Source organism: Esox lucius, chromosome 21 (genome assembly GCF_011004845.1).
Source record: "Esox lucius isolate fEsoLuc1 chromosome 21, fEsoLuc1.pri, whole genome shotgun sequence".
Lineage (NCBI taxonomy): Eukaryota > Metazoa > Chordata > Actinopteri > Esociformes > Esocidae > Esox > Esox lucius.
Genome location: NC_047589.1, coordinates 17,137,137 through 17,164,514, shown reverse-complemented (window position 1 = coordinate 17,164,514; position 27,378 = coordinate 17,137,137). Strand labels below are relative to the sequence as shown.

Sequence of the window (27,378 nt, the reverse complement as noted above, 5' to 3'; positions counted from 1 at the left end):
ATAAGGGCATTTGCACCTTGTAAAATAGTCACTTTATCTTCTGTGTACAGATGTGTGTATGTGGACCCGCGGGCCACTGCAGCCCGGCATAATGAATTCAGATTTTTGTTTGCCCCTACCCCCATCAGTTGCCCATCCCTGCTCTACTCTAACACACACAGATATGCATGCACACACACGCACACACACAGCTGAGTAGCATTGGAAGATTAAAGTATTTAATTTTGCAGTCGGTAAACATGAACATTCTTCTGTTCTTTTTTTCTCCAGCAGACAATAATGAATTTCATAAGCACCAGAGGGCAAAACGAGAGTTAAATCTGAACTGCAGATGTTTGGACGTGAGAAACATCACAGTGTCGCCCCATCTGCTAACTGAGCCGTGCTCTTACGTAGTGGAAAATGAGGGGGGATGGGTCAAAGGAGAAACAAAAATGGAGGATGGGATGGTGAAGAAGCTCACTGCTGATCCCGATCCTTCTCACCGAGTGGAATCTCCGAAACAGCTCCATACCAACCCCTGCTGGAAGAGATTTAACAAGCCCGACTCCAGCTGTGCTCAGACTCATTGCCCAACGCCCTCTGACGATCCTCCGCATCAAAAGATCAGTCACGTTGCTCAAAGCCAAAAAGGCCTGCAACAATCTGCGCAAACAAACATCAAACAACAGCGACTGAGGCGGAAACTGCTGCCACTGACCAGGTCGCACGAGAGCCCAGCCTCGTCAGGGGTTGCACGGGTGGAGGAGCAGTCTACTGAAGATCAGGATGAAGACCTGGCAGTGCCATGGCGGTGTAAGGCGATGGTGAACCCTGAATCGTCTCAAATCCCAACCAGGACACTGCCAATCCTCCAGAACACAGACAGAGCCCCTGGCTGTGAGATACTAAAGCTGTGCCAGCGTATTTCCTCTAGGGTGAACTCTCTGAAGTGTACCACATCAGCCAAAAGAGCTGGACTCAGACCAGCGGGTTGGAGATTGCTGCAGCAGCCCATAGGTGACAATGGAGCACAGATTCGGGTCGGTCGACCAAAGCACCACCCCGGGAAAGACTCCCACAGCCAGAGTCTCACCAGCCTCTTGCATAATAATGACAGAAGTTGTGGTAGTAGCCTGACCCAGACATGTAATTCAGATACATGCCTCTATGGCTGGGATAAATACAGTAGCCGAACCCTTCAGCAGCATGTACAGAAGGACCAGGGATCCAGGCGGGAGAAGGAAGGTGTAAGGATACAGATCCAGAGAGAAGAATCCTGGGTGAGTATCTCCACCGCGTCTCTCCGTCGGTCCAGTTAGCGACCTGACCGACAGGCAAGTCTCTTTGACACAGTCGATAAAACAAATCCGAAAACACTCACTTGTACTTATGTTTGTTCTGTGAAACTGCATTCTTTAAGGTGGGTTGTCCAATTCGCTCTTCATGTTACGTAAAACGTCTTAATCAAATACAACCACTGTTTCCTATGTTCGTCCATCTCTGACGGCAGGTGCAACTTGATTGGTGGAACCAACCTTATTAAAAGTATACATTGGAGGACATTTGTAGACAAACATGACCAGTTAGTAAATTAGTAAAAAATAGGGCTAAAATAGGGCTAAACTATCCATTATAAGTATCAGCTGTTGGTGACTCACTACTGCTAGCAAAACTGACTCAAACTGATAACTACACAACTGGAAATGAAAGAAGATTGAGTTGAGTATACTCAGCTAGGGAAAAATAAGTAGGCACATTCAGAAAATAATACATTTCCATTGCACACTTCAGCCCTTGTCCAACAGGCAAAACGTGATACATCATAAAATAGCAACCATTTTGCCTATCAGCCAGAATGAGTCTTTTTTCCCCAATTACATTTCAAGCACATTATGTATGATGTATAATTCTTCTAAAATAAATGTGAGATATAAGATGTATGTAAAATTTCCTTGGAATTGTTGTGACATGGGTATTTTAACCAAAATATCACACACGAGACACACATTTTCATTTGCCCCTTTAAGGGTGGTCTGTTACCGTGGTAACAGAGCCAGCACATGCACTTATTTGTCTGAAAGAATTCTATCCCTGTACCACTCACTAGCTTGTATAAGACTAGTGCAGTAATTTGATGGCTTTGCGATTGCAGTTTAAACTCAAATTATCATTGAAAATCCTGAAGCATGTGAACAAACAATTTAAATTGCCCAGGAATACTTAGACTAAGTGTCATGTACGGAGATTTTAGAGTAAAAGTGATTCCTTTTAAACCAGAAAAGGAACCGGGAAAGCCTAGTTCAGCTGACCCGCAAGTAAGTGATAAATACCGTTGCCCTCACTAGATTTGAACCCGTGTCTCCCACATGAGTGGCTGTGTCTTGAACCACTACACCATGGTGCTATACGTTTGCCCTGTGTCAGTATAGCATCTTGACATTAGATCATTTTGGCACGCATTAACATCACAGCATGTTTGAATATTTCGCTAGACACCATTAATCATTGTGTTAAACTGACTACCATTTCTCGTTAAGTTAACCTCCACCACAAAAAGCATTTATGAAATGTATGGCTTTTGCCACTGGCCGTTTTAACAGCTTATTAGCCAGTAATAGGCTTAATAGTATATAACTTACTACTTGAACACAGCCAAAGGTATTTCATGGCAAAAAAAACTTAGTTTTTCTTTCATTTGTGAATGATGACATCGATATAGGTGATGACAAGTGACTTTTTTGTGAAGTGAAAAGAAAACAGAATCATCGTAACCCCTACTCTTTTACTGCCCATGGGTTTTTATCTAGCCTATATTACCCCAAAAATCATGCACGGATGCGTAATTCCAAAATTCCCCAGAAATAGTCGCAACATAACCATGAACAGTTTTATTTTAGGCTTACTATAACGCTACTGAAGGTTGTAGCCAAAGTTTTTATCTATCCGGAATAAATCCTAATGCATCATTTGCTTTGAGGGGGATACGCCAATATCCCCCCCCCCCACCTTCCCAATTGTAGGATCCATTGAACCTGACCCCCCCAAATGCAATACAAACCTAAGTCCTCCTACAGTACAGTCTCATTGTCAGTGTGGCACATGATTGGTTAGAATTATATGGCGTTCATAGTTCAGCTGTGACACTTTGAAAAGTATGAAATGCTTCTGAAACAGCTATGCCAGATGTTGTGTGTGCAATACACTCACCTAAATGATTATTAGGAACACCCTGTTCAATTTCTCATGAATGCAATTATCTAATCAACCAATCACATGGCAGTTGCTTCAATGCATTTAGGGGTGTGGTCCTGGTCAAGACAATCTCCTGAACTCCAAACTGAATGTCAGAATGGGAAAGAAAGGTGATTTAAGCAATTTTGAGCATGGCATGGTTGTTGGTGCCAGACGGGCCGGTCTGAGTATTTCACAATCTTCTCAGTTACTGGGATTTTCACCCACAACCATTTCTAGGGTTTACAAAGAATGGTGTGAAAAGGGAAAAACCTCCAGTATGCGGCAGTCCTGTGGGCGAAAATGCCTTGTTGATGCTAGTTCCTAATAATCCTTATTATCCTTATTATTTACACTCACTAGGTGAGTGTAAATCCCAACTCACATATACTCCTGAACTAGGCAATAGGGTCAAACTGTTGGAGCTCCCTACACCACCCTTCATAATAAGTCTGGAGATATAGAGCCATATGATCTTCCACCCGCATGGGGAAATAATCATCCTCTTCGCAAATACAAAAATGTACTATTGTTTGGTGGGTGGCGAGTGTGAATTCTTGGTCCTGATCAGCACTCCTCCTTTGAGGATAAGTTGAAAGAACTATTTTTTCCACAGGGCACAGACAGTTCAGTGTACCAGGAGATTCTATTGAATCCAAAAATGCACTGCTTTTGACCAAAGCCCAAGAGATTTGGTTCCATTTGGAAAGCAGACAACAGCTTCAGAATAGCTTTTTTCCCTTTTTTTTTAAACCATGTTCCTCTACTGTGGTGAATGACATTTATGAATGGGTCTATGGCGCTTCACTCGCTCCTGTGTGAATGATTGCTTTGTCTCTTTTCCATAGGACTCAGAGAGTCAAGAGGAGAACCGGTGGCAGAGTGAGTCCTATAAAACAACATGCCGTGACGTCACTCTACTGGATATTGTTCGCCTTCTACAGTGTAGGTCAGTCAGTCATTCTCCTGTCAGGGAGGAAGGACATGAGTATATTTTTCAACACATCAATCACAATAGACAAAAATAACTTAAGCAAATATAAAGAAATTCCATTTTTAAGTTAGTGAAGGCATAGTAAGTTATGTCAATTTGATATTTTTTTTTATTCAAAGACTGTCAATTTCATTTTGTCTACAGTGTAAAAGGTCATGATCTGATTGATGTTGAAGTGAAAAAGACAAAGGGAAGAAATAGAAGTATGGAAAAACAACTAGGTGACCAGAATACAGTATCAACAACATCCATACAAAAAAATCATCACTATGCTAAATAATGACAACGATCTGATTATAGAACAAGGTAATACAAATCAGTAATGTAAAACAGTAGGTTACATGACAGTCTTGTTCAACATAAATGTATGTTTTTTGAAGTAAAATAACATATATATGAAATATTAACATTATGCAAAAGTTGGACAACAAAAAAATCTGAACATAGTCCTATGTAATTGTAAAGCATGGTACAGCTCTTTCTTAATAGGAACACTATCAAGTAATAATATGTGACCTTGGGAATAGAAATGTCCATCTAATAGTTAACATAGAAATATATATATATATATATAAAAAAAGTTGTATTTTCTGTAATTTATTACACAGCCAAAAAGGACAGCATAGGAGATTTTAATTAACTATATTGGTGTTTTGTCATTTCATTTTATATGAAGTAAGAAATAAAAATACAATCAAGAGAAAGGAATATAAAATCATAAACAGCTACTGCTCAGGTGAAAAGAGTAGGAACACGAAGCCTGAGACCACATGCAAGAAGAATAGTTCATTTGAAGCATAATCTAGGATCTTCCAGGAGGCTGACAAATCCTATTTTAAAGTTGGTTAGAGAATTATCTCAATATTTAAGGTGTTTGTCCTTTCTCTGAGCCATAATTTAGTAGATGTTCTTTCCCAAATATCAAGATTTTTTTTTTTTTACTAACCGGACCTTAATTAAATTGTTGTGATAAGGTGTTTTGGTTCAGAGCATCTGAACAGGTTTAAATGGAGTCAGAAGGACACCAGAGAGGATGTCAAAGATTCCAGTCCTTTAGCCCTGCAGATTAGTGGACAAATAAAATTGCAGAGGAGCAGTGAGCCTCCTTCAGTTAGACATTTCTCACATTGAATTGCCTAACCTGTTTATGACGTTAAATCATATAAAACTATCAATGTACTCCATGCTACACTTCAGTCTACTATGTGGATTTCAGGGCATAGTTCCTTTTTCCATTTTACCTTAATGGCATCTGTTGAGGGTCGGTTGACAGAATGAGATATGTCAAGTTAACCAGATATATATCTCCTACTATAAATAAATCCTACAGATTTATTTATAGTAGGACCCCCAATTTATTTATGGTAGGACCCCAGATATTATCAATATTAGAGGGGATTCTCTCTATTGGGAGGGGTAATGATGTTGGTCTAAGATCAAAATGACTCCTAAACTGTGTTTTTATATAACTGGATTATGATTATATAGAGATTTCCCCAGGCTGACATGATCACAGCTGCGAATGGAAACGGGCTGGCCTTCCTCATGCTCCATAACCCAGCAGGATGACGCAGGAGCGATGTCAAGCCAAAACGGGCCTGGGAGGAAGATGTGCAATTTGGGAGATCTAGTCTTCCCCCAATCATGGCCTGATCATACATAAAAAAAATACAAATGAAAAATTATTCTTCAACAACAAAAATTGTAATCTTCAAGAAACAATGATTGTATTCTAAAAGCATCCTTGAATTTTGTATTTCTTGCACCATACCTCTGTCAAGATAACCGACCTGAGTCGTTTGTTATAATGTTTAATGAGGTTGGAGAACACATAAGGAGGGATTTGAGACCACCCCTCCATACAGAAAGGATCCAGATATTTCAGAGTCCTTGGCCCTCGCTAATGGATTCTCCTTGTCAGCTCACCCCACAGGTTTTCAAAAGGATTTAGGTCAGGGCACTGTGATGGCCATTACAAAAGCTTCATTCTATGATCAGTGAACCATTTTTGTGAGATTTTGGAGGTATGCTTTGGATCATTGTCCCAGGGCCTTTGGAAGGAAACAGACCCACAACATCACAGATCCACCACATTTCACAGTGCGGATTACGTTATTTTCAGCATGACCACAGCTCTTATTACGCTAAACCTGCCTCAGGTGTTTGTTGTCTCATCAGTTCCAATCAACAGAACAACCAGATTTAGTGGAGAGTTGAAAACGCATGAATTAGAATTTCTCCCAGTAAACATGTCTTTATGTATGTTTGTGGTTTTGCCATGTAACGCTATGAATTCTTGTGCTTTTCTGACACAAATGTACCATTGCTAACATTAGTTGGTAAATTATGTAGTGGTGCTATGGTGAAATGTCCCTCGTTGGATGTTAAATTGGGTTGATAGGGATTGTTTGGTGAGAAATGTAAAATTTCTGTAAGACTGCAAAGAGGTATGGCCATTTTACTTAAAGGCTCTTTCAGCATCAAAAGGTTTGCATTAACCTCATAAAGTAACACTCCAAATGAGACGAGAACATTTGAAAATAAGGATAAGGCCCAAAAATTGTGTTAATGCTGCCAATTCACTGCTTTATTGACAACAACTTTGATCTCAGCTGGACCTTTCTCAGGTCAAACAGAGTGATTGTTCACATCCCCAAATATATATACATTTCACCTCACATGACTGCTGATCACATGACACAGGGAAAGTGTGGAAATAATTCACTTCAATACACTTAAGCACATAGTGTCGAATAAGCACAGAGAAACATATGGTCATAAAAGATCATATGCATATAAATCAAGCTGTGTTCAAACACAGGCAACAGTTAAAATGTTTACATTTTAAACTGTTGTCCATAACCACCCATATGACCATAACACTGAAGATGTATAGTTAAACTGACCTTGTGCATCTCTGATAATGAGATTAAAGACAATGACACATTACTCAAAATAATTATACAATATAGGTGTAAGTTACAGTACATGAGTAAAAAAAGACAAATCATTGTAAAGTAATCACGTAGTTAAGGGTTTGATATCAAACTTCTGGTTAATAACATGGTGGACTAACAGTGAACAATTCTCTTCTCAGTAACATACTGTCATTATCTACCTCCCTCTAAGGAACTGTGGAATGCACAGTCTGTGGTCCTAAATCCTTATTTTCAGTTTTTCTTTATTTGATCAATGCATATCTTTTCGAAAGTGTGCGTAGGGCCAAAAACATCTTTATGAATAATAAGAACATGTTCACAATACAAATTTTATCTCCCCTTTGCCATAGACAATAATCGGGGAAAAAGGACATCAGACAGCAATTTTTCTGACCAGGCAAAGTCAGTTCATTTGTGTACATACTTACATGTTAAGGGAAATAAGTTGAAACAAAATGAAATGTTAGAGGGTTTGTTGTCATTTCAGAGTTAGATGTGAAGAAGTTATCTTTTGTTCTCAGTTATTTTCTAACATCTCCATTATACTGTTGGGTAGGGATAGAGACCCTTAAAGTTCTCGCCTTTACTGAGTATATTTCTAAGAACCTTTTTAGAGTGTGGTTTTAATCTTTCATTGATATGTCAAATTTTTTGAATTCACAAAATCCTTGAATGGAAAACGACCAACATTTCTAAAGCTTAATAGGTTGGATGAGTAAATTTGTTGGGACTCACAATTTGCTACATATCAATATATTTTACATATACAATTGGGTAATTTAGCAGATTCTCTCATCTAAAACTAGTATAGTTATTGCATTTATCTTAAAATAGCTAGCTGAAAAAAACACACAATACAGAAATAGTAAATACATTTTCATTTATACCTGCAAAAATCGATGCTTTTAAGAAAATATGTAATTTAAATGTTGCAGATTTCCGAACTGTTTTCTGATGCCTTCCTCTTCCATTAATTCATAAGTAAATCACATAACATACAAAATAATATTTTTATTTGACAACCTAGCAATGTGTTATTGGATTGCTGACAGAACCTTATGGCACCAACTTCAAATATGTTTGCCCAGATAGGAACAATATATCAGATAGAACCTTCTAGTCCCAAGGTCTCAAGTCAGTTGATAAGAAATGTAGAGCACATGTACTGTACATTTTGTCCAACACACGCATATACACACACACACACACACACACACACACACACATATACTGCAAAACCATTTAAAAAAAAAAGTTTGACAAAAGGATATTGACATACAGTACATTTAACAGTTTTCTTTTTTCATCATACTGTTCTCTTTTTCATAATTTGAATATAATACCAGTTAGGTCTTGCAATGCACATGTTAGCAAATTTTTACAAATCCTGAATGTTCTAGATAATTTCAAGCAGCGATATGGGTAGCTATCATTGCCTTCAGTTTAGAGTCAAGCTTGATTTTGAAGTTCTGCTGTTGTCATGTTTCTGTGTTATTGTTCAGATGTTCTTTTTTTTATGTGTAAGTGCTTTAGTGATCATTACAAAAATATAGATTTCAGGGTCAACATAATGGGGAATTATATGCTATGCTGTTCTTCTCTACTGATGGGCAAGCCAAATAATTATTTTATTGCTCCTCTTGACACTTTTCAAATTGACTGGGTTTTGTCAATTATAATAGCCAGAAATAATTAGGATTTAATATAAAGACACTACGCTTGCAATATTGAAATACTGAAGCTTGCATCCCGAGATGCTAATCTTTTTTTCTGCATACTTTTCTGTCTTTGGTCAAATTACCCTTTTCTTATTTCACCACAGGTTAAATAAAACAACAGTGACAGAAGATGTGTTGTTGTACCTGAATTACATAAATATCTGAGTAAAACATAAGACAATAATAAAAAATCTCAAAATCAACCACAGAGAGGGACAGAGTTCCCTGTCATATGATATAAAATGTGTCACCAACAGACTTAACTATTTATTTGTGTACCTTACTCTGTATCCTTTCAACACCAGAGAGAAAGAAGGAGAAATATATAGTGTAGGAGAGAGCTTGAGCAATAGAGAAGAGAAAGACAAACAACAGGAGCTGGAGTCACACTGGCTCCAATGCTCCATAACTCATACACATTCACAAGTGATGAGGTGTCAACTTCACAAAGTGCAACATGAAGTCTCACCGACATCACAGGTATGCATTTCTCATAAACCACTATTTCTATTTCTGGGAAATAATCTGTATATGTCTACATGTGGTAACAGGGCAATCTTGAATCTAGGAATTAAACAAAAATAGTGCTCCTTATATTCCAGATTTAACAAAAAGTGTAGCAGTGCTTCTCTAAAGTGTAGACAAATTAGAGTTCAGTGATTGTAATATAATTTTTATGAAGAGACGGCAAAATGAATAAGAGCAAACATTTGAATAGCAGTGTGATATGTTCACGGTGATGTCCTCTTTGCTGCAGGAGATATTGGCATCTGGGTCACAGTGTGCCAGCATTTTTGGTTACCATGACAAGACAAGTATATTCCAGTGGAAATAAGTAGATTTTCTTCATGTTGGGATTAAGTCCAAAAATGTATCAAATAAATACAGTAAATTGATGAAGAAACTTAGCAGAGACTTTTACCCATGGTTACTGAGGAGTTTTTACATAACATAGGATCCAGAGACGAAAAAGACAACGACAACACTGACATACTGTACCTTATACAGTAGACGTATATAATAAGCATTGCACCCGATTCGGTTTTTGATTGAATGGTGAAGAGCGTTCAGATTTTTGATTGGACGGTAAAGAGCGTAGATGACCAATGTGTTTGCCAAGCGGCCGATTCAACGTCATGTGACTTCAGCGAAGGCGATGTGATTCTAAAAGGAGAAAAAAAGAACGAGATAAGAGATTCTACAGAAAAGGTTTTGTTTTTCTTTTAAATCATTAAGAAGATGCAAGTTGTCTACATTAGATTGAAGTTACTTTAATTTAGACCTAAAAAGCCCATGTTTTCCCCCATGCGTATGGGTAACAACATGTTTGTTTCTTTTCTGGTTCTTTCATGAAATGGTAGTGCATTATGAAATATACCGATTCTGCGGCTTTTATCAGTAAACAGATGCCGTACTGTATGCCTTTTAACAGAGTGGGAGTCATCAGCCAGCTTTGGCTAGAGCTATTGGCAGTAAAGCAAGGGGGAATCTGAGTGAGTTTCAGTAGTCATACTGTATGCTTTCAAAAGTAGACAAAAGAGCCTTAGCAAACCTTTACTATCACATGAAAGTGCTAGTATAGATATAGGGTGGGATGGCGGCAGAGCCATGCAGCAGCAGGCGGGACAGGTGAATGAAAAGGGAGCAATACAGCCATATGCTACCTTAATAATCTGGCTCAACTCCCATATAACCCCTGTCTGCTCGTGCCCAGATCTGAAACCAACCAAACGGACCCTGGTCAGATGCAGTGGTCACATACAAAACAACTTAGAACAGGCTTCATAGGGTATTAAATGTTTATAATCACATTACCCAGGAAGCCTTATGAAGGTTTATGAGGCTACATTAAGCCTTAAAGGGTTGCGTGAACAGGCACTGATTTTATTTGTGTCAGTGTTGCTAGGTAAAGAGTGATGGACGACTACAGGGGAGCCCCAGCGCAGCCTAACTGACAGAACTTCATGTAGTGGAAAAACAAGATCCACGGTTAAATACTGTGGTTGGCAGGATGGAATTGAATTGCAGTTTCACCAACCACAATTAGATACCTATGTGAATGAGTCAGTGGCAGCCTCAGACACTATTGTCAGAGAACGACTCTGTGCTCTCCTTCCACACAACTCATCTACATAGAAACTGAGATATTCTCCACTTCAGTATCGTACACCTGTTCATATAGAATTGAAATCACATGCGCAAATACGACAAACAGGGTATTTTATATTAATTGCGGTACAGTGCATTATCCCCCAAAACATGTTCATAGAAACAAAGTCCTTTGAAAGCACACACATGCATGCTTAATGTGAGCAGACACACATAGGGTGGCTCTATTAAATGTTCATGTGTAAGGGATAAATACTTGGACACACAACAACATTTTATTTTGCATTTCTATTTTATTTCTATTCAAGACCGAGACAACCCGTCCTGATTCTTTCGATAGATTTTCACTTGTACAGACATTGTGAGGAGAATGCATCCCCAAGCCGAAAACAGCAATTGAGCACTCAGGTGCCTGACATACCTCAAGGATAAGCTACAACATGACGTAACAAGGAATCCCTGTCCAACAAATGGTAACGCACGATGACACCCCCTCCCCACACATCGTTGGTTTGCCGCATCCACAAATAGAACACTTGGCCAAAATAACGCTGCTACAATCTGTGGTAGTGTCTAAAACCACTTCGCCACCCAGGCCCACATAGTCTAATCCTCTTTTGAGGCAAGAAATATCAGTCACATTGGACACATTTCTGTCCATGCATATTGATAGGAAATGGGCATGAGAAACTTAACACAACACAGATGTGCTGACTAACTCTGAAAGAAGGACCATAGATAGGACGTGTTGCCTGTTACTGATGGGCCCCACACATCCTGTCCATACATTCTGTCCATACCTCCTGCTAGGAGTTGCCCATGTGACTGACATAGGCTCTATGGATAGGTCCATTGACCATGGGTCGGAACATACCATACAAGGGTCTGTTGTAGGATAAACCTTTCTTATTGGAGGGTATTGGAATGTGTAATGGTTGGTTATGACCACTGGTCACCTCCTATGTATCCTGACATAAAAGACTGTGTTGCCTCTGTAATTATGGAAGAGATAGAAATGAGAAATGGAAGGTCAACATCATAGACTCGTGCTGAATAAAGATGGCTCTCCCCTGACTTCTGGTTGCATTTATTTTGTTCATGGATCAAACTTGGACAGAATCTCACAATATCCATGAAAAGAAGAGCAGGATGTCTGACTCAAAACCATGAAAGCAGCATGTTTAAATCCTTCATGAAGTAAATCCCCCACAACAACCTGATTGATTTATTTGGTTGTTTGGTTTAAGGATCATACTCAAATAGCCAGTAACTGCATTTTGACTCTAAGGCCTCCAAGTTTAGTGAACATGTGCTGAAATGTGGTAGAACTGGAACAGTTCCCTACAGCTCTGCGGTTAACCAGAGCGAATGGAAATTAGCTATGTTTTTGTTTTCTTCCATGGAGGCTTCTTGCTGCTTTAGCATTTGTGCATGGTAACGTCGGTTGTTGACAGATGTTTTGAGGCTAACTTTAGTACAGGTAATTTTCCCACTGTGTGTAATTGGCAATGATGCAATATTTACAGCCGTTTATATGGTATAACGAATAGAAACTGTAGGTTCAATTATCACGCACAAAGAGTGTGAAGTACCTTCAACTGCCAGTGATAGCAGCAACCTTCGCAACTGCAGCAAATACTGTCATTTTGTATTTTAAGATCCCGGTTAGAAGCTAAAACTGGAGTGTTTCTAAGCCAACAAGCAAATTCAAATATCAACAGAAACGCATCCAAACTCTTAACAGAGAGAAGGAAAGGAAAGCACTTCAACCAGGAATTGCCAAATACTCTGGACACAGAATCATTGGGCATAACAACCTGATGTTCGTTCTGGTCATTTGCCCCATTGTCTGTCTATCATGGCCAGTTGGCCAGAGGGTCAACTACTTTATATGTGTTGTCAGTGTCTGCGACCCAAATGTTACCATATTCTCTACACAGAGCACTAGTACCCTGTGGACCCTGGCCAGAATTAGTCCACTATGAGGATAACAGGGTTTCGTTTGGGAACCAGTGTGATCCAGAGAATTGGCTGGCAGGCTCAGAGCCCTCACACAAACGGGCGCACACGTTTATTGCCTTGTGTTCTGCAGGTGCTCGAACAGCCCTCCGATCCAGTGGAAGAAGCTTCGAATGCGCTCTTTGAGCGACCGAGGAGGCTCGTCCTCATCGTCCGTCTCCTATAGATGGTCAGCGGGGCGTATATGCACGCACTTGTAAGGATAAATAGTTTATAAACGCCAGTCATAAAACCCAGTCAATCTAACACTCAAATAAGCAGTAACACTTTAAACACCAGAGTCTAGTAATGTCTAATATGTTGTAGACTTTAGGCAATCATTGAATGCAAATGGCACACGATAAAGCACTGAACTTTACTACTTTATTATAAATGATGTCTCCATATATTTTTGGTACTTTGAATTTATGTACAAAAAGTGCTGTATATCAAAAAAATTATGTAGTATAGAAATTTAAGCTGACAGCCTGCATCTTAGTAAGAATATCAATACAACATTAAATCCAAAGAATACTGTTTTATTGTCCAAATACTTTTCACAGTATATGACCCAAATACATTTGGCTAGTGATTCACAATACAGCAATGCTGTAGTCCATTGACCGGGTATTGTTATGGATGTTTCTGTGTTTGTTGTTAATAAATGTAATAGGTTATATGATAGTTATTAGGATAAACGTCTGACTAAACTATTGTACTGATTTATTTCATCTTGCACAATGAAAGTCTCGTGACATGACCCCCAACATCTAGGTTGTGAAAATTACAGGACGGTCTTGTCCCTGAGAGGAAGAACACGAGGTGTTGATGTTGATGGAAACCATTTGTCATGGTCGGGGGCAAAGACAGATCAATGTGTTTTATGACAGGATAGAGGAAAACACTGAACAGGGCATAGAAAGGGATAAGGAACTGTACAAGACGACTACACAAATGCTTACCCCAACCGATTCTGGTATAAGTATTGAATGTATCTCCAACTACCTCAGAGATTTTCCACTGGTTACTGTTACTGCGGCTCCTCTCTCCTTGCAAGTTTAAATAAACTGCCATTGGGTACAAGAGATTTGCCTCTGCCTCGCCTACCGCTATTCCACTGGATGAACCTTTGAATTTCCATCACGGTACAGCCCATTTTGGTTTATTTAAGAACGTCCTAGCTATAAGCTACAGGGTAGAGTACCTGCGAGGCCATGTACTTCTCCAGTGGACTCTCAACTCTTGACATGTTCATCATGGGAACATTAGCCATGTTGTCCTGCGGGGGGTCTTCACTTAGCAACAGCTTGCCTCTGAAGTTATGCACCACACACACCACCTGGAAGACACAGCAGGCAGAGACAGGAGTTATTCACCGCACAAACCACCCGAAACAACCACCCCTTAAGGCAGCACACCATTCCGTAGGCATTCAGAATTGTACTGCTCCCAATACTGTATGTTACCAGCCTCTTACTGGGTAGGTGCAAATGAGTAGAATCATACAACACAAAGAGTGGGGAAATCCCATATTGCAGCTTTCTTCCTAACTAAGGCAGTTATAGAATTTTACACAGTGAGCTAACCGCAGTACTCCTGACACGGCGCTGCCATGTCCGCATTTTATTTCGCAAAATAGGATACCTGAACTATTTCACCGGTGAAGCTATGCTGGTCACGAGTGGCAAGTATTTGTGTTGCTGCTAAAGTGGCCACCATCGCAAAAACTCTATTAATTTCACTGTGACCTACTGCTGCAGACTATCAGGCAGTGAGGCAGGCTTTTGCTGAGTGACTGAGGAAAGCAGAGGGATGGGCCGGAGGTATATGTGCGCGTTGAGACGGTGCTGCAGGCTGAGGCAGCAATGCACAATCAGCAGGCAGCTGAGTGAGAGTAAGAGAAAAGCGTGCGCAAGCACTCTGCTTTAAAACTGTGGACAGTGCACATGCATGACAATAACATGTCATTATACAGAGAGTAAATGCATTACATCCTCTTTTGCTTTAAAAACATTGCGCTTGGTTTTCAGACCTTGAGCAGGTTAACGTTGTTACAGAATGTTACTCAGTGAGCTAAATAAGAAAACGGAAAGGAGATATTTGTCCGTGTGCACATGAGGTCCAACCGAACACATTCTTAGTCTCACCGGCTCTGGGATTCGAACTAGCAACCGTTCCGTATTAATGCTTACTACAAACCTCTAGGCTACCTGCTGTCCACTCCCAAAGCTAAGGTTGTTACAGAAAGAGGCGGAGCATCAATGGGTCCACGTCACCAACGGCAGCCAATAAGAGCAACAAGAATGTGTATTTCTGTTCAGTATACAGTGGATATAAAAAGTCTATACAACCTTGTTAAAATGCCAGGTTTTTGTGATGTAAAAGAATGAGACAAAGATAAATCATGTCAGAACTTTTTCCACTTTTAATGTGACCTATAATGTGAACAATTCAATTGAAAAACAAACTGAAATCTTCGAGGGGGAAAAATGATAAATAAAAACCTTACAATAACCTGGTTGTATAAGTGTGCACACCCTCTTATAACTTTGGATGTGGCTGTGTTCAGAATTAACCAATCACATTCGAACTCATGTTAAATAGAAGTCATTACTCACCTGCCATCATTTAGAGTGACTCTGATTAATCACAAATAAAGTTCAGCTGTTCCTGTAGGATTTTCCTCACATTTTCTTAGTTCATCTCAGAGCAAAAGCCATCAGAGGGATCTCATTGTTGAAATATATCAGTCAGGAGAAGGGTACAAAATAATTTCCAAAGCATTAGATATACCAATGAACACAGAGAAGAAAATATGGCACAACAGAGACATTAAGAACTGCACGTCCCTCCAAAATGTATGAAAAGACGAGAAGAAAACTGGTCAGGGAGGCTTCCGAGAGGCCTACAGCAACATTAAAGGAACTGCAGGAATTTCTGGCAAGTACTGGCTGTGTGCTACATGTGACAACAATCCCCCATATTCTTCAAATAAATGGGCTATGGGGTAGGGTGGCAAGACGGAAGACTTTTCTTACAAAGAAAAACATCCAAGTCCGGCTGAAGTTTGCAAAAACAAAAAGCACGTGGGAGAATGTGTTATGGTCTGATGAAACCAAGGTTGAACTTTTTGGCCAAAATTTCAAAAGGTATGTTTGGCGCAAAAACAACACTACACATCACCCAAATAACACCATACCCACAGTGAAACATGGTGGTGGCAGCATCATGCTTTGGGGCTGTTTTTCTTCAGCTGGAACCGGGGCCTTAGTCAGGGTGGAGAGAATTATGAATAGTTACAAATACCAGGCAATTTTGGCACAAAACCTTCAGGCGTCCATTAGAAAGCTGAAGATGAAGAGGAATTTCACCTTTCAGCACGATAACGACCCAAAGCACACATTCAAATCCACAAAAGAATGGCTTCACCAGAAGCAGATTTACATTTTGGAATGGCCCACCCAGAGCCGAGACCTGAATCCAAATCAACATCTGTGAGGTGATCTGAAGAGGACTGTGCACAGGAGATGTCCTCATAATCTGACAGATTTGGAGCGTTTTTGCAAAGAAGAGTTGGCAAATATTGCCACATCAAGATGTGCCATGCTAATAGACTCCTACCCAAAAAGACTGAGTGCTGTAGTAAAATCAATAGGTGCTTCAACAAAGTATTAGTTTAAGGGTGTCCACGCTTATGGAACTAGGATATTGTGAGATTTTAATTTTTCTCCCTCAAAGATTTGTTTGTTTTTCAATTGGATTGTTCATGTTATGGGTCACATTAATGGTGGAAAGAGTTCTGACATGATTTGTCTCATTCTTTTACATCACAAGAACCTGGCAATTTAACAGGGGTGTGTAGACTTTTCATATCCACTGTATCTAAAACTTGCTTATGTAATTGCCCGAACAGTATAATATTCTTTGCGTATATGTTTGACATGGGAAATCACACAAAGATTTTCTGCAGAAGTATGGGATGGCCAGGCTGTGCCTCACCCCCAAGGGACAGAAAGCTATGTTTCGCCCCAGTACAGAATGTTAGTCATTGAGCTACTGCAGCACTGCTGAAGACTAAGATCTTATGCTACAGACTTTACTGCAATATAATGGCAAATTGGGGATGTGACACAGTGATGCCATAGTTTTGTCATGGAGGTGGTTTAGAAGGGCGGACATCTATTAATAATATATTTATATTGTATGTTTTAACATTCTTCATATTTTTTCTTGCACTTCATGATTAGACGTATTTAGGAAAGATATTATAGATTTTTTAATGAGTGGAATAATTAAACACTAAATAAACCACTTCTAATAAGTCTGGATGCCCTAAATTCCCTATTTGTTTTATCCTAAAACAAAGCAGAATTAAATATACTAATTAATATCATCAATCATCAAATAATCCATTAATGTGAATGAATGACATATTCAGTGATATGCTTGAGCGTCAACCTTTAAATGGAAAGTTGTAGAATCATGAAGTGAAATATATCTTATTCTAATACAATCTTGAGAGGCAGGCTGATTTAAAGAATAGAAAGCATACACAATTATTAAAATCACACGCTGCTAACTCTACTCAGTCAATAACTAACTGAAACTTTAGAATTTCTTTTCAAAAGGTCTGGGGGACCCCATTTCTGTGGGCTGAATTTATTGTGACTGTACCACAATTCTAATAACACAACATTACTATCTGATAGACAGATAACCTTGAATTAATTGCATTTTTATCTTGCTTGAAAATAAAACAATAAATATGTGTACTCAATGTATTTTGAAGACCAGTGCCTGACAAGTGGAAGGACCTCATCATAGATAGAATGATCTAATCAGAGGAGGGTGAAAAGAGAATGGTGATGGGGCCAAGGGAGGAGGGCTAATACTAATGGTTGGAATGGAACACTGCTATGATCTTCTCCAATTTAAAATGCCAAACCATCACTGGATCTAATGGGTTTAGCTCACACCCTGATGATTCATTAAGATAATCTCTTTAATGTGTTATTTTTTTAGCCGTGAGAACAACAACTTCATTTTGTGTTGAAATAACACCAGATTTTGTTTTAAATAAGGAGTTAGTAAATATACATTACTTAGTAAATATACATAACAAACAGCAGCAAACTGAAGCATATCAATACACAGCATACACTTTCCCACAGCGACTATCATGTACAGTTCTGTAATAATGAATTTAATTACCTTTTAACTGCTGAGCGTGCCCTGACCAAGTGGGATTAGCGGTACTGGAGAGATTTTGAGTGACTGTTTTCAGGCTGGCTCAGATATCAGTCCACACTCCAGTCAAACTGGGCTCGCTCCGCTCACAATCTTTGCTGCAGCCTTGACAGAGTCTTGAATGTTTTAATTACGATGGTTACTTTCGTAACTCCAGCCCATAGGGGCTTCGCTCCTATTGTTTTACCCCTCTGCCAATAGGCAGGCACTCATGGCCATCTGCCCCATGGCTATAAAAGAGGTCGTCATTCTCTGTTCCCTCCCCCCATGTTCTCTCTTGCATGGGGAGGGGGAGAAAACACCCACAACACAATCTTCATGGAACGAAACAATGCCTTGATCACCTTGGGCAGAAAGGCCAGGTTAGGGAGCAACACAGCCCTGCTACCATCGCCGTTGATGGCAACACAGCCAGGCTGCGTCGATAGCGCACAAAGGTCTTAGCAGAGGTCAGAGCCAACAACAGCTCTGTTTTAAGGGACAGCATCTTCAACGGTATCTGATCAATCGGTTCGAACAGCGCGTCACACAGCTCCTCCCGGGATGCGAATAGATCCACCTGCGCCCTCCTGAAGCGTCCCCAGACCTCGGCCACAATGTCAGGATTAATACGCCACTCGTCGTCCATGGGAACCCCACGCAGCAGAGTGCGCGGGTCTCTCCAGATCGCCAGGTCCGACTACAGCGCGCTCAGGATCTTGACCAACCGGTGATGCACCGGATCCAGACGGATCCAACGCAAACCAGCGTTGAAGGCCCATCATGTGCAGCAGGCTCAGCGGAACCACAGCGTAGGCTGAAGACATCAAGCCCAACAGCGACATGATCACGTACACCGACACCGTGCGCAACGGTCGGACGTAGGCCAAGGACCGCAGAGTGGCCTCCCTCAAAGATACTGTGGATATCTGGAGCCCCAGAAATACCACCAGTTGACTGGGCTGAGGAGCGCTCTTTTTCCAGTTTACAGCAAACCCCAGACGAGTGAGCTGAGTCACCAACCTATCACCAACCAACGCGTATCCGAACGGAATCCGCGTGTACTCGTACGCCTGGCCCTGAAAAGCAAACCACAGGAACTTCCTGTGGCACGGCAGTATAGGAACATGGAAGTAGGCGTCCTTCAAGTCGATGCTGACGCAAAAATCCTCGGGGTGCACGCACTCCAGGAGACGTTTTGTCGTGAGCATGCGAAATGGCCTCAACAAACACACATTTGTTCAAAATGTGCAGGTCTAGAATCGGCCTCATGCCCCCTTCTTCATGGGCACCAGGAAGTAAGGGGAGTACAGCCCCTTCTCCCTCTGCCCCAACGGGACTAGGGACACCGCCTCCTTCTCCAGAAGGTCCGCAATCTCCTCCTGTAGGGCAGCGACCTTCAAAGGAGATACCATTACGGTCTCTTCAACCACTGAGAATGGGGAAGGCGGGCAATGGAACTGCAGCGTGTAGCCCTTCCTCAGCGTCTTGTCTAACCAGCCCGGCAGTGTGCATAGCTGACGCCACTCTGAGTAAAACAGAGAGAGCAGGCGAACACGCAGCTGGGGAGCTGTGGCCAGCTACTGACTGTACGCATTCTCGGCCCCGACCGCCGCGGGGGGCCGTCCGCAAACAGCCAACCCACCCAAGGTGGGGCAAACCCGAAAGGGAGAGGAGGACGCATGTGTCACCTGGGCCGAGCTGTCCATCTCCCCATCGGTTACAGCCGTAACCATGGAGATAGAGGCTCCAGCAGGTGGCGCAGCTGAGCATAGCTGGCCTGACAACTAAGTGGGGCGAGAAGAGAACCCCACTTCACCCAACAGAAATCCCGGCCATAGCCGCTGCTAGGAGGCCGATGTTGTTGCAGGCCGCGAGGGACTGCACTGACAGGGTGTACTGTTTCTCCGCCAGGCTGGCAGAGACACAGTCCTTCAGGGATGGCAGAGCCGGGCGCTTGTCGCTCCAGGTGCTCAGGCCCGGGACCAGGGAAGATGCCAGAGTAGTTTCCAGGGGCGGGATGGCCCTGCTCAATGTCGTGGTGAAGGTGAGGTGGGATTTGACCGTGCCCCGGGTCACTATGGGGGTCCCCCACGCCTCCTCCGCGTACTTACATAGCATCCAGCAGGTGGCCTCAAAAAGGTCCTCCTCCGGTGCGGGCATCGGCATCGAATGCGCAGGACCTCCTCGGCGAAGTACGGCAGCCTGTCCATCCTCACCTGTAAAGGAAGGACGGCGCAGGCGGTGCACACTGGCTCCTCAATGGCGCCTTCGCGAGCGTGCAGCGGTCCTAGACACGCACAGCACAGTGTGTGCACGTCAACTGCCGGGTCCAGCTCGCTACACCAGCAAGCCGACAGTGAAGTCGGCGGCCAGGGCGCCGGGCTAGAAGAGGCTTGTTTAGAATCACCAAAGACTGCATATCTAAACTTTCTTGTGAAGAAATAAGGGAGACAGAACAAAGTATGATGACCTCTTTTATAACAATGGGGCAGATGGCCATGATAGGTGTGATTTGCATATAAAAATGTTCAGTGCCTGCCAATTGGCATAGGGGTAAACCAATAGGAGTGAAGCCCCTATGGGCAGGGCTTCACGATATAAAACATCCTTTGGCGTGAATGTACCCTCTCCCGTATCGGCTTTGGGCCAACGCCCCAGTGAAAAGCACCTGGGGCCTCATGTATCGATCGTGCGTACGCACAAATATGTGTTGAAACCATAGACTGAATAAATAATGGACGACGCCCTTTCGCTCTTTTCCATTGGTGAAAAATGAAGCCACCAGTGTCCTGATACGGCGCTGACATCTTGGACTTGCGTCTGCGCAGATAGCGATCTTGGGACCAGTTCTGCGCAGTAGTTATGCGCAGTAGCGAGAAGGAAGTAAAGCCGTAAAGCCGCGAAATCAACGGCCCCACCCCTGTGCCCCGCCCTCACTCTCCCTCGCAGAATGCGCTTACCGTTATCAATCGCAAGTCCAAGTACAGTACAACCTTTGCTTGTTAAACCTAGACGATATGTTATAGCCTAACTTACATCATGTTTAACCTTAATTTAGAATAGGCCTATTACAAAAATAATTGGTAACTTCTAGCTAACGATCACCTGCTAGTTATTAACATGGCTATTAACGAGGCTTGTTGTCTTTTAGCTAACGTTAGCTAGCCCATTACATTTATTTACTAATTAAATAGCTTATAAATTTAACTTACCGAAAAAAATTCAAAGATCGATTGGAAATGCCAGATCGGTTAGCACAATGTAATGCAGAACAACCCATTATGTCCGAGTGAAATTATATCAATTATAGAAATTTAGAGATTAAATGTAAAGTTCCAATCTCCTCAGTCCTCCGAAGATTCAGTGGCTCCTCGGCTCAGATAGCTGTCAATCACAGCTGTGAATCACGACGTCACACCACCGTTTTTAGAGCATTAAATAACTAACTAAAAACAAACTTATTTTAAAAACAAACTCTTGAATTTACATTAGCGTGATACAAACTACAGTAAATGACAGAAACCAGCTTCGGAAAAAATATATTTGAAGGGTAATTTAATTGTTTAGTTGGTCTCGCGTCCCATTGAATAACATGGGGAGGGCGGGCTTTATGACGTATACTGGGACCACTCACCAGGGGGCGATCGAGACGTTTTGGCTTCACTTTTCAGGGCTTGTGCGGCACGCTTGGTTGAAACCATGAGTACGCCAGTTTTGGCGCAAATGTTGACATTCATCAATGTTGAACTTGACGGGAAAGTGTGCGTATCTCTACGCAAATTTAATCCCATGCGTATGCACAGCATAGCGGTAGAATTTGAGAAATACCATGCTATTTCGGGAAAACTGGTAGAGGAATGTCAACTGAAACACAATCTGAATAGCCTACAGGAATGCCCAAAATGTCTTCTGCAACATTGTAGGCCTATAAGCTATGGATGTAGCAAGCATCAAAACCCTACAGCCTGTAGCTGATCCAATGGCTTTCAATGGGCATATCCATACAGTTTGAAAATAAGACGAACGACAGCCCCATGTGCATGTGCGTAAAGCAACACATTCGACATGCATATTTTACCATACAGAACTAGGCTACAAAATTACGATTGATTTAAAGATGCTCACTTTCACGACCAAGAGGTTTTTTGTGTTTTTGAATGAGCTACATTGTTGGCTTACAATTAGTAATTTGATAAAATTGACAATACATTTCAAAAATTACTTTCATTAAAAATGCTCACAGAATGAAAATGAATAGAACATAAAACAGGTATGCTTATTCACCACAAATTGAGTAAAACAGCCAATATGCCTACTCCAAAGAAAGGTTATAGGCTAGAGCTATGCAACACTAAGCGAAAAAAGCATTTCAATAAAATGGAACAGAGGCGTCGCTAGGATCACAATACAGTCGGGGTTTAGCCCAACCAACCACCCCGACCTGGACAGAAAGTACAGCGTTTTGAATGTACATGCGGAAAATGTCGATGTACACGCTAGCAGCCTACATTGTCTACATTGTCATAATGCGCTATCAGATTTATAGATGAATATATCATGACACATTTCTGTATTATTATAATTTTTTAGTCAATTTGAGATCCGGGGTTATTCATAAAAGTCCCGGGGCTATAGCCCCGGACGACCAGGCCTAATGACGCCACTGATCTTCTAAAACACTTCTGAAATGTTATAAACTTTATTGGTCACATTATCTAGTCTACTGTTTCTTTTAAACGGTTGCTGCACCGCCACGACCCGGTGTTACGGAAAAAATATAAATAAACTTTCTATCAGACGAGAACGTGTGAAATCTCCTGCACTTATTGCTCCTCCTTAAATATATCTCGAAAAAACGTGTTACTATAAATGCATGGCTTTTACGAACCCGCAACTTTCCGCTATCCTGTCTGGCGCCATACACACTCCAAGCAAGGATAAGCTAGTAGTGGTTTTACCAAGGTTGCTGCAGTACATAATATCTTGCTGACTGTAAGATGAAACGCATTTTGCAAATGTAATGCTAAAATGTATTTTAACAGCTAAAAGTGATGTTATCAATGTCAGTAATTTACATATTGAAAGTGAGGTTGTATATTCAGGCCTGCTGTGAAGTGATATCAAATATAACAAGCCTTAGACTGTGAACATTGTTTTATGCAGTATACTAAGCATGTACACCTACACGTTTTTATAGTTCTGTACATGTCAATTATCATTAAATATCAAGAATGTCTAAAGAACATTAATAAATGAATAATAAAATAATCCTTAATGGTAGCATTTTTGTCTGTTATCAAATGATCCACCATTCTAACCCACCATTTTATGTAAAACATTAATCCTGTTAGAGAATTAGATGGGAAATGATTGGTTACATTACTAGAACATACACAAGCCTATAAGAAAGGTCACTTGAATATAACAGGACCGAAAGGTAAATCAATCAATCAAATGTATTTATAAAGCCCTTTTACATCAGCAGTTGTCCCAAAGTGCTTTTAATTAAAAGTTTAATTCAATGTGGATGATATCTTCAAATTTCAATCAATCATTTTATAAAGCCCAGGGTCAGAGGGGTGACCAGTCTTAACCAGCAAATACATATCATTTTGAAAAATGCATTTGGTAATATATTTTCCACACAAAATACATATTTAAATGAGAGCATGTTTGTCAGTGAAATTAATTTGGACAAAAATAAAATGAATTTATACATTTTGAAATACATTTTGATACCTGAAATGTATTTTGAATCAGGTTGAAAGTTGGAACACCGTGTAATAATGCAAAAATTAAAAAATAATGTTTCTCGATATAAAATTGGATCTAATCATTCATGGTACATAATAGCATTAAAAGATTCAGAGAAATGTCTGTACGCAAGGGAAAGGCCCGAAAACCAGTATTGGATGGCTGTAATCTTTGGGCACTAAGGCGGCACTGCATTAAAAACATATACAAGTCTGTAGTTGACAACACTGCGTGGGCTCAGGAAACGATTCTCTGGGAACTCAGTACATTTCTGCATTAACAAATGCAAGTTAAAAGAAGAAACCATTTATAAACAAGATCCAGAAACACAGCCGTCTTCTCTGGGCCCAAGCTTATTTATGATGGGCTGAGGCAAAGTGGAAAACTGTCCTGTTGTCTGTAAAATCGCTAAATTGAAATTATTTTTGTGAGGAGAGGGAGCTAAAGAGGAGAGGGAGCATGCAGGTTTGTATCAGTGCATAGTTTAAAAGCCAGCATCCATGATGGTACGGGAATGTATTAGTGCACATGGCGTGGGTGACTTGATCTGTGAAGGCACCATTCATTCTGACCAATATATACAGGTTTTGGAGAAACACAAGCTGCCATCCAGATCAAGTCTTTTTCAGGGAAGGCCTTGCTTATTTCAGCAAGACAATGCCAAACCAAACTCTGCACGTATTACAACAGTATGGCTCTGTAGTAAAAGAGTCTTTGTGCAAAACTGTCCTGACTGCAGTCCTGACCTGTCACCTATTGAAAACATTTGGCACTTTATGAAATGAAAAATAGAACAAAGGAGACCCCGAACTGTTGAGCAGCTGAAATCCTATATCAAGCAAGAATGGTAAAACATATCACTTTCAAAGCTACAGAATGTGGTGTCCTCAGTTCCCAAATGCTTACAGAGTATTTTTAAAAGAACAGATGATGTAACACAGTGGTTAACATGCCTCTGTCCCAACATTTTTTTAAACATGTTGCTGGTCAAATAAAAAATGGTCATGTAGATTTCCAAAAACAGTAACACAGTTTTACCATTTTATATCTTGTATTTGTACTATTTTCAATTAAATATTGGGATACAGGATTTACACATCATTGCATTCCTTTTTTATTTGCATTTTACACAGCCTTCCAGCATTTTTGGAAACAGGCTTATATATTTATCTTGCTTATGGGTAGCTGAATAATAATCATCAATCCACCAGGATTGTCCAAAATATATCTCATCAACATTGAATAGTTTTTTTTATTCAGGAGCATATTTCATTCAAGCAAGAAATTGTGCCTTTTTTTCCGCCAGGCACCAGCAGAATCTGTGCCCCTCTTTCAATTAAAATAGAAAGGACCTAAATTGACCAAATAAATAGATGTATTGATACTCTCCCTCACCAACACATTGCATGGGTTTAATTCAATGTGGATAACATCATTCATTTAAGAGGGGGATACCATTTCTGCCAGGCACCGGCGAAATGTGTCCCCCTGTCAATCAAAACACATAGCATCTACATTTTCCAAATCTCTTACAGATTTTTTCAAATATAATCTCTTCTGGGGCTTAGTTGTGGTGAATTTGCAGTGTACAAATGATTACAATTACTGTATTGTGCCGCCCCCTGACCCTCTGATGTCAGACAGCTGAGCCTAGCCCTGCTTTAGAGTGAACAACCTTATTTCTTAACCCGTCTCTGCTCCCCAGTGCTACAGTGGAAAAAAAGAGAAAAGAGGAGGGAGATATACAGTAGAGAGGACAGGAAGCGGTTTGATCTAATCTCCCTGGATCCCCTCTGTCTTTCATCTTCCCACATCACACGCCTTAACTGAACAGAGAACTGATTACTGGAACTGCTACATGTCTCTCAGACTAACGTGAGTGCAGTACAGTCGTGCACACGGCAAAAAACAACACAACTGCGCATTATCATGAAAGTCCCCATCAATAAACCAGTAGCTTGTGTATTTACCCAGATGTAAAGTGGTGAAGAAAATACAGTCACCTCCAATTATTGGCAGATTCAATAAAGATGAGCCAAAAAGTATGTAAAAATTTTTAAAAAACACAGTGAGGGAGATGGTTTGGGAGAAAAAGAAGAATCCAAAGACCTCAGTTTGTGAGTTCCAGAACTTGGTGTCACCAAGTTTCTGAAACAAAAATTAGGGGTTTGGCATTGAAACTACAAAGAGTATGCAAAAAGAAAATCCTCAAAACTACTGTACAGATATGCTGGTGAATCTTTGACATTATCTAGTCCTTTGACATTATTGGTCCTAGGGTATTTGTCAATGGTTGACTGCCAGAAGGCAGAAACTTGGTGACTGAGAAGTCAATGACCTAAAACACATCAAAATCCGAAAAGTGATTAATTGGCCACAAAAATCTAAATTCTATATTGCACTATAATGGAATCCCATAGAATTGAAGCACTTGCATTTTGAAACGAAGAGGGCCGTTCATATTGTAAAAGTATAGGAAAACACTTAATGCGGTTAACCTTTCTAGGGCAGGCTACACAAAGCACTCAAAACAAGTTTGCCAATAATTCTGACACCATTTTGGGGGGAAAATATAATTTATTCCCTTGGATCATTCATGAAGTACAATATATTCCACATGTTGCGAATGTACAATATTGCTCATTAAATGTGTTTACTTTATACAGCCTATTTTGTTCATTATCAAGGTTGCCAATAATTTTGGAAGTGAATATAACTGTGCCAAACAAGAAAAGAATGAAACGATTGGGCACAGTAGAGGAACAGGGGTGGCTGCTATTATGTTTTCTGGTTATGGATGCAGTACAAATATGTAGTGATCAATGTCTGGTTCTGAACCAGGATAATTAGGATTGAGGCATCGCTGTATTTCACCTCTCCATATGTTAGAGTAGAAATACACAGTTTTATATAGTACAAATACAAACACAACCTCTGTCTCTTCTGCTGTGGGGAAAATGAACTCATTAGAAGCTTCAACTGCATGTCAGTATGTCAGTGGCAGCGCTTAGCTTTCTCTCCCTCCCGTGGGTGTGAACCTTTACCGCGGAGCCCCCCCCCCATTGCAAAAGTCTTGCTACCTGATTTCCCCAAAACAAGATAATATAAATATTTTATACTTTTCTCCCAAAAGTGTACCATGATAACGGAAGCTTGTTATTTGGCTACAACAAAACGTACCTGCAGTTACAAAACTTTGCTGCTAGCTGTTTTTGGACCTGGATCATAACTGTAATCCCCTTTCGCTATTTGTTGTGATGCTGCTCCTGTCATTGTAACGTCAGATCTATCCATTTTCTCTTGCATCTGCTGCTTAGCAACTTTACTAAAGACGTTTCAAAAGGGCACGTATCATTATATTAAATTTTTAATATATATTGCTTTTCTGTCTTCTGAGTGGCAGACATATCTTTGTTCCATTTTT

General features: G+C 40.6%; 2 protein-coding genes across 10 annotated transcripts in view; one reads left to right on the top strand and one right to left on the bottom strand.

The window, feature by feature from the left end:
• Window positions 1-128: 128 nt before the first annotated feature.
• LOC109614847 lies at window positions 129-5,876 on the top strand. 3 transcript variants are annotated; one of them, XM_020041587.3, is made up of 3 exons: window positions 129-1,262; window positions 4,062-4,158; window positions 5,696-5,876. In XM_020041587.3, coding segments are annotated over exons 1-3 (1,194 nt in total). In that variant the 5' UTR covers window positions 129-167; the 3' UTR covers window positions 5,698-5,876. The 3 variants fall into 3 exon arrangements, with proteins under 3 accessions (XP_019897146.1, XP_019897145.1, XP_019897144.1); XM_020041586.3 differs by having other exon boundaries at window positions 4,062-4,162; window positions 5,708-5,876; XM_020041585.3 differs by having other exon boundaries at window positions 4,062-4,162.
• plppr5b (phospholipid phosphatase related 5b) overlaps window positions 4,299-27,378 on the bottom strand; it is a 96,624-nt gene continuing 73,544 nt past the window's right edge. For 5 of the 7 annotated variants that reach the window (XM_034289388.1, XM_034289387.1, XM_034289386.1 and 2 more), the window contains 3 exons: window positions 14,176-14,310; window positions 10,529-10,580; window positions 4,299-10,028 (listed from right to left, as the gene is read on the bottom strand). In XM_034289388.1, coding sequence (XP_034145279.1) covers window positions 10,530-10,580; window positions 14,176-14,310 — 186 coding nt within the window. In that variant the 3' untranslated portion in view covers window positions 4,299-10,028; window position 10,529. The remainder of the gene's footprint in view (window positions 10,029-10,528; window positions 10,581-14,175; window positions 14,311-27,378) is intronic. The other 2 variants (XM_034289389.1, XM_010891130.4) reach the window with 1 other exon arrangement.